This window comes from Anastrepha ludens, chromosome 4 (assembly GCF_028408465.1).
Source record: "Anastrepha ludens isolate Willacy chromosome 4, idAnaLude1.1, whole genome shotgun sequence".
NCBI classification, from domain to species: Eukaryota; Metazoa; Arthropoda; class Insecta; order Diptera; family Tephritidae; genus Anastrepha; species Anastrepha ludens.
Genome location: NC_071500.1, coordinates 26,740,257 through 26,757,730, shown reverse-complemented (window position 1 = coordinate 26,757,730; position 17,474 = coordinate 26,740,257). Strand labels below are relative to the sequence as shown.

The window sequence follows — 17,474 nt, the reverse complement described above, 5'->3', positions numbered from 1 at the left end:
GTTTATGAGGAGCTTTTTCATAGCAGAAATACACTCGGAGGTTAGCCATTGCCTGCCGAGGGGCGACCGCTATTAGAAAAAGGTTTTTCTTAATTTTGGTGTTTCACCGAGATTCGATTGCGTATAATATCTGGAAAAAGCGGACTGTTACTTAGATTCAATTGTAGTTTGAGTCAGTATACTAAAGTGAAGTTTGCAACAACAAAAACAAAAAAGTATATTGTAGCCCGTTGAAGCTGCGAAAGTTGAGAATGTAGCAATAGAAGAATCTCATGGCTGCGCTGTTGGGATATCGGCGCGCTGACGAGAATAAGTTTTAGATATTTATAAGACAAAAAAAATGCTTTACATCATCATTTGTGTGCATAATGCTTCACTAGGTATCAAATTAGCAGGATTACTTCTAAGTCTACAATTAAAAAAAAAAAACGACTTTACTTTATTATATATTATTATTATAAGCTCAGCTGCTTTTAGAAGAACAGGTTTTTTATAATTATATATGTAATTGTATACATTTTTTATATGAAGCTGCTATGCCCTCCCCCGCATTTCTAGACGAGTTATTGTTGTGTTGAAAAGTTTATTTTGATAAATTGTTTCATAGGAAGTTTTGAAAAATGATGTGTACTTTCCAACCATTTTTAAATGTAAGATCATTCAGTTTTTCTCCGATATTCGTGGTTTAAAAAACTTATGTACGAGGGGTGCCTTTTATATGTCGGGATTTGGCAACCCTGGTGTTGCAATCTGGCAACTGACAGCTGACATTTTTTGGCTTTTACGTACTCAGAACGTTTTGCAATACCAGCGCTATTTGTGTTGTTTACAGTAACTTAAAAGATTCATTTCGGTCCAAAAATGGAATTAAATCGTGAACATTTTCGTGCGATTATTTTTTACAACTTTCGACGTGGATTAACTCAGCAACATTGCCTGGATGAACTTAATTCATTTTTTGGCGATGAAGTTCCATCAAGGACCAGTGTTTATCGATTGTATGGTGAATTCAATCGTGATCGTAGTTCACTTCAAGACGAATTTCGTGAAGGTCGTCGAAAATCAGTTGTTGTTCCGAAAACCATTGATGCTGTGCGCGAACTGATATTGCAAGATCGTCATGTGACCTATCGTGAGATTGAGACAATCTTAGGCATTAGTGGGACCAGGATACATTCAAAATTGCATAAACATTTGACTGTCAAAAAAATTTGTTCGCGTTGGATCCCACACAATTTGTCAATCGCTCAAAAAAAGGCTCGTGTCGATTGGTCAAAGTAAATGCTCAAGAAATACGATCGCGGGGCTTCGAAACACGTCTATGACATCGTGACAGGTGATGAATCATGGATTTACGCGTATGAGCCCGAAAGTAAACAGCAGTCGACTGTATGGGTGTTTCAAGATGAGCCCAATCCAACAAAAGTTGTTCGCGCACGAAGCACTTCCAAGCAAATGGTCGCTTGTTTTTTCGGAAAAACTGGACATGTCGCAACCGTTCCACTAGAACAATGCAGAACAGTAAATTGTGAGTGGTACACAACCATTTGTTTGCCAGTTGTCTTCCAAGCAATTAGGAAAACCAATCGCCAAGACGGATCACTCTTCACCAGGACAATGCGAGCTCCCACACATCGGCTCAAACAACTGCATTTTTGTGCACCCAAAACATCGAATTAATGGGTCGTCCGCCGTATAGTCCTGACTTGGCACCGAATGACTTCTTTTTATTCCCGTACGTAAAAGCAAACTGAGAGGTCAACGTTTTTCGACACCTGAAGAAGCGGTTGCGGCATTCAGAATGCATGTTTTGGAGGTACCTCATTCAGAGTGGCAAAAGTGCTTCGACAATTGTTTCAAACGCATGCAAAAGTGTATAGATCTTCATGGAGAATATTTTGAAAAACAATAAAGTGTTTTTCGATGATTAAAATTTGTTTTTGTTCTCTGATCACGACACCCCTCGTACATATGTTGTAAAAAATTATAAATTTCTTTAATTTTTTGCCTGTCACTCGAGTTACTTACACTGTAAGTAGGGCACCGTCCACGTATTTTCAAATATTAACTTTTCGCCATCAATTTGGATGTACAACGTTTCCGCAAACATATGTATGTACATATATTTGTATAAATAGCCACATAAGTCCAAATGTGAACACACGCCTGCTTACGTAAAGCCCGCACAAAGCCAACATCTGAGTTCACTTAAGTCGAATTCTTGTCGAACAACTTTTATTCCGCTCAATTGATGATCTGCCATTGGCATTGGCGATTGTCAGGGCAATCGATTTGGTTTTTTCTCAGTCTGATCACCTATTCATTGCGAGTATTTGCGTAAAAATCCCGTTTCTTCACATCGTTGGGAGATATTAACATACATACACACGCGTTAAAATGTTTTGTTTTTTGATGGAGATGCTTGAAGAAATTATGTAGGCTGTCAAGTTTGGCATACATTTAACTTTTCCCTCGTATTTTCGTTATTACTTGTAATTGCGTACGTGGATAATGTCAATTACGCAAAGCAGAGGGGTTATGGAGGTCAAAACCCAAATAAATACATTATTGTCTACCTTGTCGATATGTAATATACAGGGTGCCTGTCTGTGTGTATGATAAATTATCCAAAAAATAATTAAATCTTCAAAACAGTATTATTTTATTTAATGTATATGGGTGACCAAATAGGAATGATAGTTTTTTCCAATTATTACATTTTCCATTATGTTATATTACATTTCTCTGATCTGTGTTTCAGGACATACGAACGTAGACGGAAATGAAATTGCTGATGAGCTTGCCAGGAAGGGGACTGAATTGGTCTCAAATACCTCCTACCTAGTCATAGACATCCCCCTGACTGTTGTTAAAGAGCAATTGCACAACTTTTTCTCAGGAAAGCGCAAAAAAGATGGAGCTCCATTTCGTTATGTGCTACCTCGTAGGCTAATCCTGTGGCTCCAGTGTAATATAATATATGTAGGACAGAGAAAGTCCTGCTGACTCCGCGCCATTCAATTTCCAAACTCGATCATCGGACGATCGGCACACATGCAGAAAAACTAGGTTTACCATTTAACGCCATTGCAGAAGCAATGGGGAGCTTTCAGAGAAGGAGACTGTTGAGCACTTGCTCTGTAAATGTCCGAGTTTGGCAGCTAGACGATTAAGGTCACTGATTGTTCTTTTTTTCGAGAGCCTTCGGCAATGCGCCAACCTAAATCCCATCAACTTTCTCCGTAATATCAACAGCTTTGGCTGACTGTAGATATCTACCTACCATTATGAATCAAACCGCCGCTTTAGTGCTACAAGAGGAGTGTCAAACTGGTACTTCAACGATTTCACCTACATTCCAATGAACTCCGGCTGTCAAATTATTCAGTATATATATACATATAATTGGCGCTTAGACCCTTTTTGGGTGTTTGGTCGAGCACCTCCTTCTAGTTGTGGGGTGCATCTTGATGTTTTAAGTCGACTCCGAAAGGTAGATATTTTTTTATGAGGAACTTTTTGGCAGAAACACACTCGGAGGTTTGCCTTGACCTATCGAGGGGCGACCACTATTAGAAAATTCGTTTTCTTCATTTTCGTGTTTCACAGAAATTTCAACCAACATTCCTCGAATTCCGAATGGTAGTTACGCACCAACCCACTCGGCTACGGCAAAATATTCAGTAGCGTTTGATATTTCATCATGCATCGTTTCACGCTTGCCGAATATGTGGAACTTATTAAAAAAAAATAAAAATTTCCCAAAATATCGTCTCTTTTCGGATGAGGCCCATTTTTGACTCAGCCGCTATATCACCAAGCTAAATTTCCGACAATGGAGTGCACAAAATCCAAAAATATGCAATCTAGCACAAATGCGTTCACAAATATTGTCTGCTTGTTTATGACATAGCGGCATTATCGGACCTTCGAATATTCGAAATGAGAAAAGAGACACAGTTACTGTAAATATTCCTCGATATAGCGCGATGTTCACCAACTTTCTGTGACTTTCTATTGCTGAGAAATATCCATATAGCTCAGCTCTGGTTCCTAAATGCCATAAAATGGCACTACATGTCATATAAGTGACGCAACGCTTGAAGTTGGGAAGAAGAAATTTGATGTTTGGATCTTTCCATGGTGCACATTCACTTCTCAGATATTTTCTCTAGGGCTCGATCAAGGTCGTAGTTGCACTGAGAAATCAAGCTCGTGGCTTACATTCGAGATGGTATTGCTGGAATAACGCTGCACATGTGGGATCCAGTCATGAAAAACTGCCAATGAAATTCAGGCAAGCGATCTGCTTTAAAATAAAGGTGAAACCAATTTGATATCTCGAACCATTGCTGCTTTATTTAACTTTATTATGATTCGATCGATGGCTGATCGGTTTTATAAAGCGGTAAGTTAATACATCGATTCATGGATCGTCTCTAAAGATGAGGAGTTCGTGAGCTACTCGTACTCAGGGATTCGTGTGCTACTCGTACTCAGATAGACTAAAATACCTGCAAATTAGGGGCAGTACTTTGAATCGTTTAAATACTTTAAATCCTAAACAGCGGCATCAAAGTTTTACTCTTAATTTTTTTAATAAACTTTATACTCGTTAGTGCTGGGTTAGGTTATATTGGCTGGCCGAAGCCACGGAGATACCATTTTGGTACATAGCGATACTAGATCAGAGTTCTTTTTGTAGCGAATATATGAATCACATTCACTTTTATTGAATATAGGCGGCCTCGGTAGTCTAACGTAGTGCACTAGCCTAGAATCTCACGTAAAGCACGGTCCTGGCACCTTTCCAAATTTACCAACTTTCCCTGTGTCTAAAAAAACAAATCTCTTTCCTCAAACCCGCAAAAACCGAGTCCATTCCATCCATACTCCCGCACAATAGTCAGCGCTTTATTTGCATTGTGGCTGCTACAACAAGCAAAAACAATCCGTTACACATTGCATCAGCGCAGCCACACCAAATTTAGCGAAGTTCTCAACCATCTGTGCGATCTTTCTGCAGAAAAATGTGAAACACAGATGGCGATCCATGCAGTAAAGAAGGCGTTGTTCCTAAGAAAAGACTGTTGGGCATTTCTACCACTTAGGACTGGTAGCGGCAGGCTAATCACCTACCCTGTCAGAAATCAAATAGATTAACGAAACTAACGCAAGTTAAGCCTTGTCGAGGCCCTATGCTCCCGAGAGGAGTGAACAAGGAAACAGAAAAAAAACTTCCTTACATTTTAGGAGTCGCTCAAGCTCCAGTTCAGGGATGTCTTCCAGTCTTTCAAAACTAAGAGCACCCAGTTAACATAGTCTAGTTTTCCAGTAGCATAGAAGATGCTTCAAGGTATAGCTCCGTCTATCTAGAAATATAACCGATTTAGTATACCAGTCATCATGTGCGCGTTTATCCATGGCCCTGGCAACTTTGCGATTGTTTAAAACTAAGCCATCTGTCTCTTGGCTTCTTAAGATGTGCTTCTGTTGTTAATTTTAAATTGTGCGCAGGAGTTTAAGTACCTGACTTATTTGATCCACTGTAAGTCTCGTGCTTTCGTTAGCTATTTCATCCACTGTCTCATTTCCCACTACGCATTTATACCCCGGAACCCAATATAAACAAAGCTCGGTTACGAGCGAGCTTGTTAATTGCTTCCTCGCATTCATGGACATTTTTGGATGATAGACGTTATGATTTGATCGTTTTTATAGCCGCTTGGCTATTTACGTAGTAATTTATTGCGCATTTAATTGTTGCATCTGTACATATCAGCTCTGCTGCTTTCTTGACAGCAAAGATCACAGCTTAAAACACAGCGCAATAGTTAGGAAGTTTACTCGTAAATGATTTTTTCCGGGGTTGGCGCAAAATCAAAAAATCAATTTGTAAATCAATTAGAATTATTTTGCCATATGCAGATATATATACAATTTTAAATAAATCGGGGAAAAAATATTATGAAAAATAATTAATTTTAACTTTTTTATTTACTTTTTATGCAATGCCAATGCAGCACTTTCGTACATCAGTGGCAGCGCCGAGCTCCGATGGCACATCTAAAAATTGCGAGAATCTTTTAACGAATTTGCATGATCGCGTGAGCGTTTTGGCATCACTGGATGAGGATTTACGTAGACGCTTGGAGAATATAGAAAAAAAGTAAGTGAATTTTTTAAGTAATGAATTAATCAATTTATTTATAGAGGCATACTTGCACTAAGTTTTAATATGTATGTATGTAGACAACTTTTTAGTAGTAGGTTGCTTTCTGCAAAGTTTCTTCTTTCAAAGGAGCCAGCAGAAGAATTTCAGAAAATTATTAAAACACATACAGGAATAAATTAAAGACTTTGATTAAATCTGTTATTGGGTATTAACTTTGTGTGGGTGCTTGAATGTACAGTCGCGTGCAGAACCGGAAAATGTTTCGCATATTCGTGCATTTTTGATGGCTGCTATCAAATCAGCTTCAAAATAATTAATTCAAAATAATATCTAATTTTCAGGTAATGCTTCAATTATTAACTCAAGTTTTCTAAATATTTAAAAACAAAAAAGATTACCCAAAAATAAGAAAAAATTATTGTATGTTTAGTGAATTTGGCTCGCCGATAACTTTTATTACATAAAATTTAATATTAATATTTTGTCCACAGACTTTCAGCCTTAATGACGCTATTTATACGCTTTGGGATGCTCTCGACCAGTTTTCCAATAGCTGAGTGTGGAAGATTTTGCCATTACTTCTGAATTCTTGACCATCGTTCGTCGATGTTCTTTGGGGCCATTTCGTAAGATGCTAGCCGTTTCTTTAGAATAGCCCAAAGATTTTTAAAAGGGTTTAAATCAGTAATCTGCTGTGGCCATTCTAAAAGCTGGCAGTTCTGATTTTTTATCCACTCTTGAACAATTCTCGTGGCATGTTTCGGGTCTCCGTCTTGCTGAAACATAACCTCTATTGTTGGATATGCGTTTAGGTTAATAAAATCCGGCAAATTGGGATGTAAAATATTCAAAGAGTCTATTTTTTTAATTCTTCTGAATGTTCGTACCAATGGACCAATGTTCCCAACGTGAAGCAGCCCCAGACCATAAAGCTACCAACGCCATGCTTCATCGTTTGCTTTACTTGATGTTTTTGCAGCCTTTCATGCGGGTGGTGCCATTAATACTACTTCACATCCGACTGGAAACGGTGAATATGGGCCTCATCAGACCATATCCTTCTTTTCCTGTCATCCGCACTCCAGTGTTCGTACTTTCTGCAGAATCGCAGTCTCGCTTTCACGTTTTTATCACAAATTGCTGGCTTTTATGGCTTGATGGCGGCCTCCAACTTGATTATTCAGCGGTTTGCATGCTGTCCGCTCACTGATGGGTTTTTTACTATTTTTTGCGGCTTCTTTTGGTGTTTTAGCTACTTGATGAGTCAATAATCGGTCCATTGCTCGCGCATCTCTTTCTTCCAGTCGCCTTTTTGTAATTCAAAGAGATTTTGAGAGACCAACATATAATATTATAACTCCGAACTACGCAGAGCTCTGGATGGACTATTATAGAAAACTTTCTCAAGAAGCTACGGACAGTCAACAGCACCACGGATCCAATCGAAAATGGAGAACAAAGATAGGTTTATACTTGCGTTCTGCAATGATTTTCCTCTTCACAATTGGTGCGATAACCGCTTACACGATTTTAGCCGAGTTTAACAAAGCGCACTAGTCGTTTCTTTCTCGTGCTAACCGGCGACAAACCAAGTGAAGCCAAGTCCTTCTCTCCCGATCTTTCCAATGCAAAGGAGGGCTTCCTCTTCTTCTGCTACCACCAGCTGGTACCGCATCGAATACTTTCAGAGCCGGAGTGTTTGTATCCATTCGGACGACATGACCCAGCCAGCGTACCCGCTGGATCTTTATTTGATGCGCCATGTCTATGTCGTCGTAAAGCTCATACAGCTCATCGTTCCATCGCCTACGATATTCGCCGTTGCCAACATGCAAAGGTCCAAAAATCTTACGCGGAATCTTTCTCTCAAACATTTCAAGCGTCGCTTCATCGGATGTTGTCATCGTCCACGCTTCTGCACCTCACGTTAGGACAGGCATGATGAGAGTCTTGTAGAATGTTAGTTTTGTCCGTCGAAAGAGGACTTTACTGCTCAATTGCCTACTTAGTCCAAAGTAGCACTTGTTGGCAAGAGAGATTCTACGTTGGATTTCAAGGCTGACATTGTTATCGGTGTTAATGCTGGTTCCTAAGCATACGAAGTCTTTTACAACCACGAAATCATAACTGTCAACAGTGACGTGGGCGCCGATACGCGAGTGCGCCGACTGTTTGTTTGATGACAAGAGGTACTTCGTTTTGTCCTCGTTCACCACCAGACCCATTCGCTTTGCCTCTTTATTCAGTTTGGAGAAGGCGGTTGTTTTGGAGAAGGCGGTTGTTAAGGCCGGCAGCCGCTTAGAAAAGATACTATGGCCAATTTTACATCATCATGCTTAACTTCTTTTGGCCTGATCTCGCCTTATGCCACTAGACTTAAGCTGCTTTTAAATGGTAAGAGAAAAGTTATATCGTCCAGAACTGCGGCCAATCGAGTGGTATTGGGCTGTTGGTTAGTTGGTTGCAGTGGTAATTCACCAAGATTCCATTTAGTGTTTCCACACCATTTTGTTGCCACATCCGCACTACCAACAAGTTGTACGTTTACTCCTTCACAACCATTTCCAGTCTGTGAGATTAAGAAACCTCATAAGATTGTTTCCGTTTATACCAGTCAGTTCTTCCTGGTTTTCAAAAAGCGGTTGCCAAGGGTTAACATCCTCGCCTTCCATAGGGCAGAGCATTCACAGAGCAAGTGGAATATATTTTTTTTTTCTCCGGTTGATTACAACTATGGCAGTATATTATTGGGCTCTAGTAAAAAGAAAATTAAAGTGGACAAAATATATATCTAGGCATGTAAAAGATCTTCAACAAAAGTGGCATGCTGTGAGTCAGAAGATTGAAGATGTTACCGTTAAGGCACTAATGGGAGGTACTCTAAAAAAAGGCAAAACTTTTACACTTCAAAACTAGTTTTTGTAATAAAAATCATTATTTGCATAAAATTTTCTTTCGTAAATAATAAATTTTTTGTACATAAAAGGGGCTGTGAGATTGTTATTTAGATGCATTAAATTTCTAATGACCAATTCCTTACACACATCTACATACATTCATATACTCGTATGTGTATAGAAATATAAACTACGGTAAATATTAAAATAATGATTTTTCTCCTTTTTATTTATTAAAAATGGTTTGACCAGCTAATATAATACAAAGGTCACCAGTGGAATTTAACAAGGTTTGGTATGCTTTAGTTTAACTACAAAAAAAAAAAACTACAAAAACAAGATAAAATGAAATTACCATTGAACACCTTTTAGAGATTAGCTGAATATAATTATGAGTGGCTGCAGATTTGAAGTGTTAATTAAACAACGTAAAAAATAAAACATGGTCTTATTTAGCACTATTTATTTTCGAAGAGTTTGTTGGTGTTGGTTTTAGTATTATTACCTGCATTCGTAAAGTCAAACTACTACATAGGAGATGATATTTGAGAGATGTGGGCTTACCAGTTCAAGAGTAACTAGAATTGTACCAGTTGCGAAATGACCGATAAGAGGTGTATGAAAAGCAAATATTATTTTTTACTTCTAAACAATGCGTCAATAAAAGGAGTCAGTTATCTGACTGTCTCCATGAAAAATCTGGAACTGCTACTCTATTACTAATTTCTATGCAAAAAAATAGTCAAATATCAACGCGGTTTTTGAGTGGCTTCAAACTCACACTTCAATATGCTTTAATATACTTATACTAAAATTGAGTGGGCTATGAAGCTGTGTACCCAGCAGTTTCTATTCTGATAAAAAAGTTGAAAATTTGGATAAACATTTTTTTAATTCAATTAATTTTTGTGAATTCAGGACAAAGTTTGGAACATTGATTTATAAAGCTTTTGCTATACAGTAAATGATATATTAAAACTAGGCATATAGAAATACTGCGAATATATACATATAAAGTGACCTAATATTTATGTATGTATCAAAATGCTCAGAATGATGAGAGGGGTCGATTTATAATACGTTTCCATCAAAGACAAACCCAGGTTTGGCAGATTTTGGCTTTGAGAGAGTTGTCAACCGTTTCCACTGCGTGTTTGATGCGTGGCACAAAATTAATAATGTTGTTCTTGAATGAACTTTTTAATAAATAAAACAAAAACAAAAATTATTCTGAATTATGGAAAATGTTTTTTGGGCTTCTGCAATTTTTTTGTTAAGTGGAAATGATGATATCCGTCAAGTGGTTGCCGCTATTGTTAATACATTTTTGTGCCATTTTATTGTATTTTCCATGACTTTCCGCAAGATTCCTGATGATAACGAACTCCTGTCAAACATTCTTCTTATCTCACTATCTGAGGCTTGTTGCCATAAGCCCGCGAATACGAGTCGGCCCAAAGAAAGAAGTTTTGGATGGTTAAATCAGGCGATCTTGGTGGCCATGCCAAATCGTCAAAACGGGAGATTGCGTGAGCAGAAAATGCTTTCTTTCCAATATTCATTGTGCGAAATGCTTTGTGCGTGGTTGCATCGCATCGTCTTGTTGAAACCTCATGTGCATCGAGCGCCGCTCATCTAACGCCGGCAGCAAGAAGTCGTTTATCATGGCCCTGTAGCATTCGCCAGTAACAGTGCCCGTATTGCCGATGACGATCTTAAAAACAAACAAAAAAAATACCTTCCAATGAGTCCTCCCTCCAAAAAATACTGCACCATACAATGACTTTAAGTGGATATATTGGATCTTTGCACATCACATTACGATTAGAAAATCGACGTCGATATCCACGCTGCGTCAACACCACCGACCGATTGTTGGTAAAAGAAATGTCAGCAATTATATTACAGGAGCTACCATTGACAGAGGATACTTTTTTAGCTTTCCCTTTTCTGAGAACATAATTAAATTATTCGCACAAAAAAAAATGAAAATATTTGGCCATAATTAACTGAGATGGAGTGTATTCCAGAATAACATATCTCAAAAGTGTTGAATGGAGCTGCACATCTTGTAACTATTGGGACTAAAAAAAATTTCTGAAAACAGTCGGCGAGTCAAAATCAAATTATAGTTTTTTTCCATGCGTCTAAATGTCTTTATTTCTTCCATAGTGAATTAGGTTTAATTGTTTTTCAGAAAAAAAAAAAATGTTGGTTTGTCCTATTGTATAAATACATATACTGCGGCGTCACCTCCGATAACAAAGAGTTACCTAAAAACTGGCTCAATAACTTCTTTGACACCAGACCAGGCGATATTTGGCGCAACGGCATCAACAAATTGGTCGAGAGGTGAGAAGAGATTGTAAACAGCAAGGGCGAATTTATAATTGATTAACTTATTGATATAATTATTTTTTTTTTTTGTGCAAATAAAAGTCTTCAGTAAAACGCTACGAACTTATTCCCCAACCTAATTCAATTGGCGCTTTCACCGTTTCGCTTATTTGACCGAACTTCTCCTCCTATTTGTGTTGTGCACCTCTACAAATGAAGGAACCTGCAGTTTTATGCCGCCTAATAACGAAGTATGGCTCACAGTATAGCGCAAATTTTCGAGATTTTTGTTTCAACGCAACACCACAAAATAAAAGCTTGAATAAAAAATGCGTAGGCAATGCCATCCACTGCAGCGCATAGTGTGGACTCCAAAAAAATCGGCAATTTGAATATTTAATTTAAATTTTCTAAATCGCGCACGCTTGAATGCACGCAAATTTGTTTATTCACAGGCGAAACTGACAATTTCCACAATGGGGGGAAAATTTTCAAAAAATAAAAAAATATGCATAAAATTTAACAAATCCAAAATGATTGCCATTAAAAACCTACATCATCCTTGAATCACCCTATATTCGTATTTAATTTCTGCTGAAAAACAAATTTCAGCAACAACGCCCTTCATTTTGAACACAAAAACCAATCTTTTTTTTTTTTTTTTTTCTATATTCCAATGGTATGTCGAATGAAGATTCACTGATAACTTGGCCGAGTGCAATTACTCATTCCATGTATTTGTATGCGAAGAAATGCTAACGCAGATCAATTCTAAATTTATTATTAAATTGATCGTTATTATTGTTTCGAATTTATAATTGAAAAAGCCAAGCGATGCGATTAATGGCCTTCAACTTGCAAACAAATGGGCTTGAAATAACATACACATAAACGCATATACATGTCTATGTATGTATGTATGTACTAATATACACAAAAATAAATTCATTTTTTTTTCATCACCATCGTTACCATCATCAACAAGCATAAATACCTAGAGTTCCAGTGTGCAACATTGAATTCATTCGGTAGCTGGCATGCATCTTGCATAATTAAGTACTTGAACAAGAAAATTTGAACTCACGTATGTATGTGTGTGTGTGTGTATTCATACTCTTGACGCCAGCCAACAATTACTAAGTGTAAGAGCGCCAATTCTGCATTACAGCTGTGTACCCACGAAATTAAAATCATCCCATTCAGTGCACATAAATACGTATAGTAGATACATATGGACATTACATAAGGGTAGGTCGTTTTTGGTGCAAGAAAATTACAATATTTAGAGGTTTTCTATAAGTGAAGGGTTAATTTTCTTGATCGAATTCCTACTAATTCGTGCCTCAACGATTTTTTTTTATACCCACATTTCAAACTCATTGTAGAATTCTTTACAAATATACGCTTTCAATAACTTTTTTACTAAATAAATAAAAAATATTTAGAATGTTGGAAATCTTTATTTTGGCCTTTGGTAATTCTTTTTTTATTTATAAATATTGCATCTTACATTTCAATAATTTATAAAATAATTCATTTAAATATAAATTAACACCGGCTACGTGCTTATTCACAAAAACTTGCAGATTCCTTTTGTAGCTGAGACTTGTCATTTGTGAAGTAATATGAAACTGCACCTGCTTATGTGCTGCTACAATAACAAGATGTGCTCCGTCAATATCAAGGCCAGCTACCCACACATTATTTTCCCACAAGAAAAGCTGACGATAAGTCTGCTATTTAAGAATGCCATGCAAAACATTAAAATAAACAAAACGACATGTTGAATTGCATTAAGGGATTACATGGGTTTCGTGGGTTTCGTGGCTTCAAAAAATCGATTTTTTGGCTTATTAATTGCTACAACATCTCAAGAATATTATCCTAAATTTTCAAGTCGATCCGAATAATAGTTTTACTCAACACTTTAAACGAGTTTTTCTCGGAACCGTGTTTTCAAAGTCGGTTGTCAAATTTTCTCGAAAACTACTCAACCGATCTTGATGAAATTTTACACAGCTGTTCGAGATACAATTTACTCGTGCTTGAACGAAGGATTTTGTGTTTTTTTTCAATTACAACTATTTAAAAAAAAAAAAAAATGTCAAGCAAACTTGACCGAGATTTTCATTTTTTTTGGTGAAATGTCTGTCAAAATTCCAATTTTTACTTTTTTTTCCCTTCGTTCAAACACGAATTTATGGTCTTAACTAAACACTTATTTTTGTTTTTCATTTACGATAATCCTGTCAGGAGTTATGCTGACAACGCGGACGCACCTTTTTTTCGAGGGGTCACCGGAAATGACGTCACAATGGAGGAGTTTTAGCTTTTTTTTTTTTTTAATTTCAGAAATTATTCTTTAAATATGTTTTTAGACAGAAAAAAGTTTGAATGAAATAAACAATTTTTTACTTAGAAAAAAAAATATTGAAAATAGGCCTTTTTTTACCCGACGAAACCAATGTAACCCCTTCAAGAACTGAGGCGGATGCGCTGGCAGAGGCAATGACGGCAGCGCAGCAACAGACCAGAGATTCTAATTGTTTAATTAACAATTGTAAAATCACTCCGTGGCTGACTCGCGTCTGTAACCGTTCGTAATATCGGCTACTCCTAGTATTAGGAGAAGTAAATAAATGTTAATAAAACCGAAAAAATTATTTCTTTTTAAAATCGGTTAATTTATATAAATACATAAAGAAAGAAATAATAAATTTGTGGCAAAAACAATATTGTCTGTCACAGCTCAAAACTTAATCTAAAATTAATCTCTGCAATAAGAAAATCTTTATAGCGTAAGGCTGAGTATTAGGGCTGGTCGATTTAAAAATCGCTCATTGATCTGTGAAAATCGTATTCTAGGGATCAAAATAAGAAACTTTGCTGAAGGAACCATACCTCTAAAACGAATTCTGATGTCCCCCAATTTGGGTCGAACGAAAAATCCCACTTTGACCCATTTACAGTGCTCCAATCGAGTCCAAATGTATGACCGACCCCCACTAACTTTGGACGGCCGATCCACCCATGCCAGCGGCACACGCCCTGGAACTCCCCTGGGGGTTCCCCATACAATCATTTCAAAATATCACCATTTTTGGCCTTTACATGAGAAAAGAAACTAAAAAGTTCGACCCAAATTGGGGGACATCAGAATTCGTTTTAGAGGTATGGTTCCTTCGGCAAAATTTCTTATTTTTATCCCTAGAATATGATTCTCACAGAGCTATGGGCGATTTTTTTGCCTCCCCACAAATCGACCCGGCCTACTGAGTATACAGGGTGAACGAAATGAAGTGTTACCTATTCAAAACACCATTTTTGTGTGAAATTAGTTTTTATTGATTTCAAAGTCAAAATTGTTAAAAAATGACTATAATTTTACCATATATTCACTTTAGCTCGATATGACCACCTTTTGCCTTGACTATAGCCTTCAAACGATCAAAAAATGAGTTGCATGCTGCACGAATGGGATCTTGAGGTATTTTGGCCCATTCTCGTATAATCGCTTTTTTCAGCGCACCCATACTGGCATATATAATATTTTAGTCCTCACTTTGCTCTCCAAAATGGACCAGATGGAATAGTTCATCGGATTTGCGTCTCGCGAATTCGAAAGCCATTGTGTGGACGAAATGAAGTCTGGAGCATGATTTTTTAACCATTCTTGGTTCACACGAGCTTTATGAGACGGTGCCGAGTCCTGTTGGAACGTCCATGGTCTACGACCGAAATGTTTACGTGTTCACGGCTCTAAAGCAGCTTCTAAAACATTTATGCGATAATAAGTCGCATTCACTTTGACACCAGGCTCGATAAAAAACTATTGGAGAGCGTCCATCAGCGGTCACTGCGGCCCAAACCATTACTTGCGATGGGAAATTGCTTCGAGTGGCCATACGTAGGCACAAATTTTCGTATGAGCGTTCGGTCAAGTAAACACGATCGTTTTGTGTGTTTATGAACTGCTCAATTGGCTACTTTTTTTCATCAGAAAACACAATGTTAGGAAATTCACCACGTTCGTGCAAGCGCAACAACTCCTTTGCTCTTTCGCACCGAACTTCTTTTTTTCGGGGGTGAAAGATCGTGTGCTTTTTGGAACTTGTAAGCCTTGACCTTGAGCTAATTTTTTAATATGCGTCGAATGCGTCTTGCGATGTTTTCAGTTCTTTGGCCATTTTTCTTCCACTTGGACGTGGATTTCGTTCAAGTCGAGCCTTCACTTTCCGAATCATTTCTGGCGTTTTTGCGGTTTATTTTGGTCCACCTCCATAGCGTTTTGCAATGCTACCAGTATCATTGTGACGTTTTATAGTGCGAAACACAAACATTTTATTCACTTTGAGGTGACTGAGCTCACGAACAATGGCTGGGTGTGATTTTCCAGCCAAATATAACGCAATCACACTATTACGTTTGAATTCCATCACAGAAAAAAAAATTCAACAAAACTGAGACGCAAATGCTTTTGATGGCTTTTAAACAATATATTGAACTCTCATTAGAACACTTTTGACTTTGATGTCATGAGCTGTTTTACAGATACAAGCAGTGTGAACACTTCATATCGTTCACCCTATATAAAGCAAGTTAGTCTTTTCCAACTGTGGCCATTAAGTATATCTATTACTTCTGCTTCATTTAGCTTCGCTTCGTTTAGGAATCTTGTTCCGATCTTCAGTACCAGACACCTTACGAAGCAGTGCTGCATATCTTCTTCCTCGTTTAAATTGCAGAGGGTGCAAATTTTCTGGTTATTTCCATACGTGGTTGCATTTAGCTTCAGTAAACCACATCATGCTCTGAAAATTGTTGTAATTTCAGCTAGCCGCATATCTTCTTTAGTATATGAATCCCTTTTTGAGTAGCCTAAATGTTTATAAATTCGCGTCGCGCTTAACTGTGCTTTTTGCCTTGCCATGTTGAGATCTTTTATTTTCATTTTGGTAAGAAGTTGTACACAGCGATCTTGCCAATCTGTAGCGGTGATGTTTTCTTCAAACTTCAGACCGAACTCCATTCCCATGTCGTTCAGATGCTTAAACCAAAACACATTTTTACTTACTTAAGATGCCTTGTGTTAGTTTGTGTGGGATTCTGTTGCAATTGTATTTGTATATGGTTTTCCAGATCCTCTAAATTAGTTTCTAGTGTTATTGCATAATTCGGAGTGAACTTGGGTATTTTGAGGATTCTTTCAATGAAATAACGTTGAAGTTTATTTACTTCATCGAAACTTGCGCTGCGTAAGTTTGTATCGCTCTGCATACCGTTTGGAACAGCTTCCATTTCGATTTTAATAAAATGAATGGCTTCGCTAAAAAATCGTTCCATGTGCAATTTATACTAGCTTTTGCTGAGGTATTTCTGGCTTCTAAGTGCTTGTTGAAGGCCAATTTGGGGGTGAGAATGACACCAAGATATTTATATTTTGCCACCAATTTAATTTTTTTATCTTGGTACCACCATTTTTCTGCCCGGGAAAGTCGTCCACCTCTTCTAAAGACTGCCATCTCCGATTAATTTGGGTTTACTTCCATATTCCATTCAGCGCAGTATTTCTCCTGGATATTAATCATGGATTGCATGACTTTACGGTTATCCGCCAGGGGAACAATATCATCGGCATAAGGGAGAAATTGTATATTCGTGCCCTCAACCAATAGTCCACATTCCAAATAGTCGTGCAAATCATTTAGGTATAAAGTGAACAATAATGGCGACAACAGACATCCTTGTTTCACACCAGTGCAGGTTTCAAAATAGTCTGATACTTTTTTTCCCGTCCAAACCGCAGATCTGGTAGATATTTCCTATTAGGTTCGTTATTTTGCTAGATAAACTTTTTGGTTTTCATGAAACTTTATATGTACAATAGACGCAAGATTATAAATGTTATCTACAGTTGAATAGTTTCTTCTAAAGCCGGCTTGGAATTCTGTAAGCACGTTTTTTTTCTTCCCAATTTGCAAGTCTTGCGTTAATCAATCCCATTAACACCTTTGCGACAGAATCAATAAAAGATATTCCCCGATAGTTACTGGCTGTTTACATCT

General features: G+C 37.5%; 1 protein-coding gene across 2 annotated transcripts in view; it reads left to right on the top strand.

Moving 5' to 3' along the window:
- Positions 1–17,474, top strand: part of LOC128861320 (angiopoietin-related protein 7) — a 41,776-nt gene that overhangs the window by 6,282 nt on the left and 18,020 nt on the right. For both annotated transcript variants that reach the window (XM_054099372.1, XM_054099371.1), the window contains exon 2: positions 6,024–6,169. In XM_054099372.1, coding sequence (XP_053955347.1) covers positions 6,024–6,169 — 146 coding nt within the window. The remainder of the gene's footprint in view (positions 1–6,023; positions 6,170–17,474) is intronic.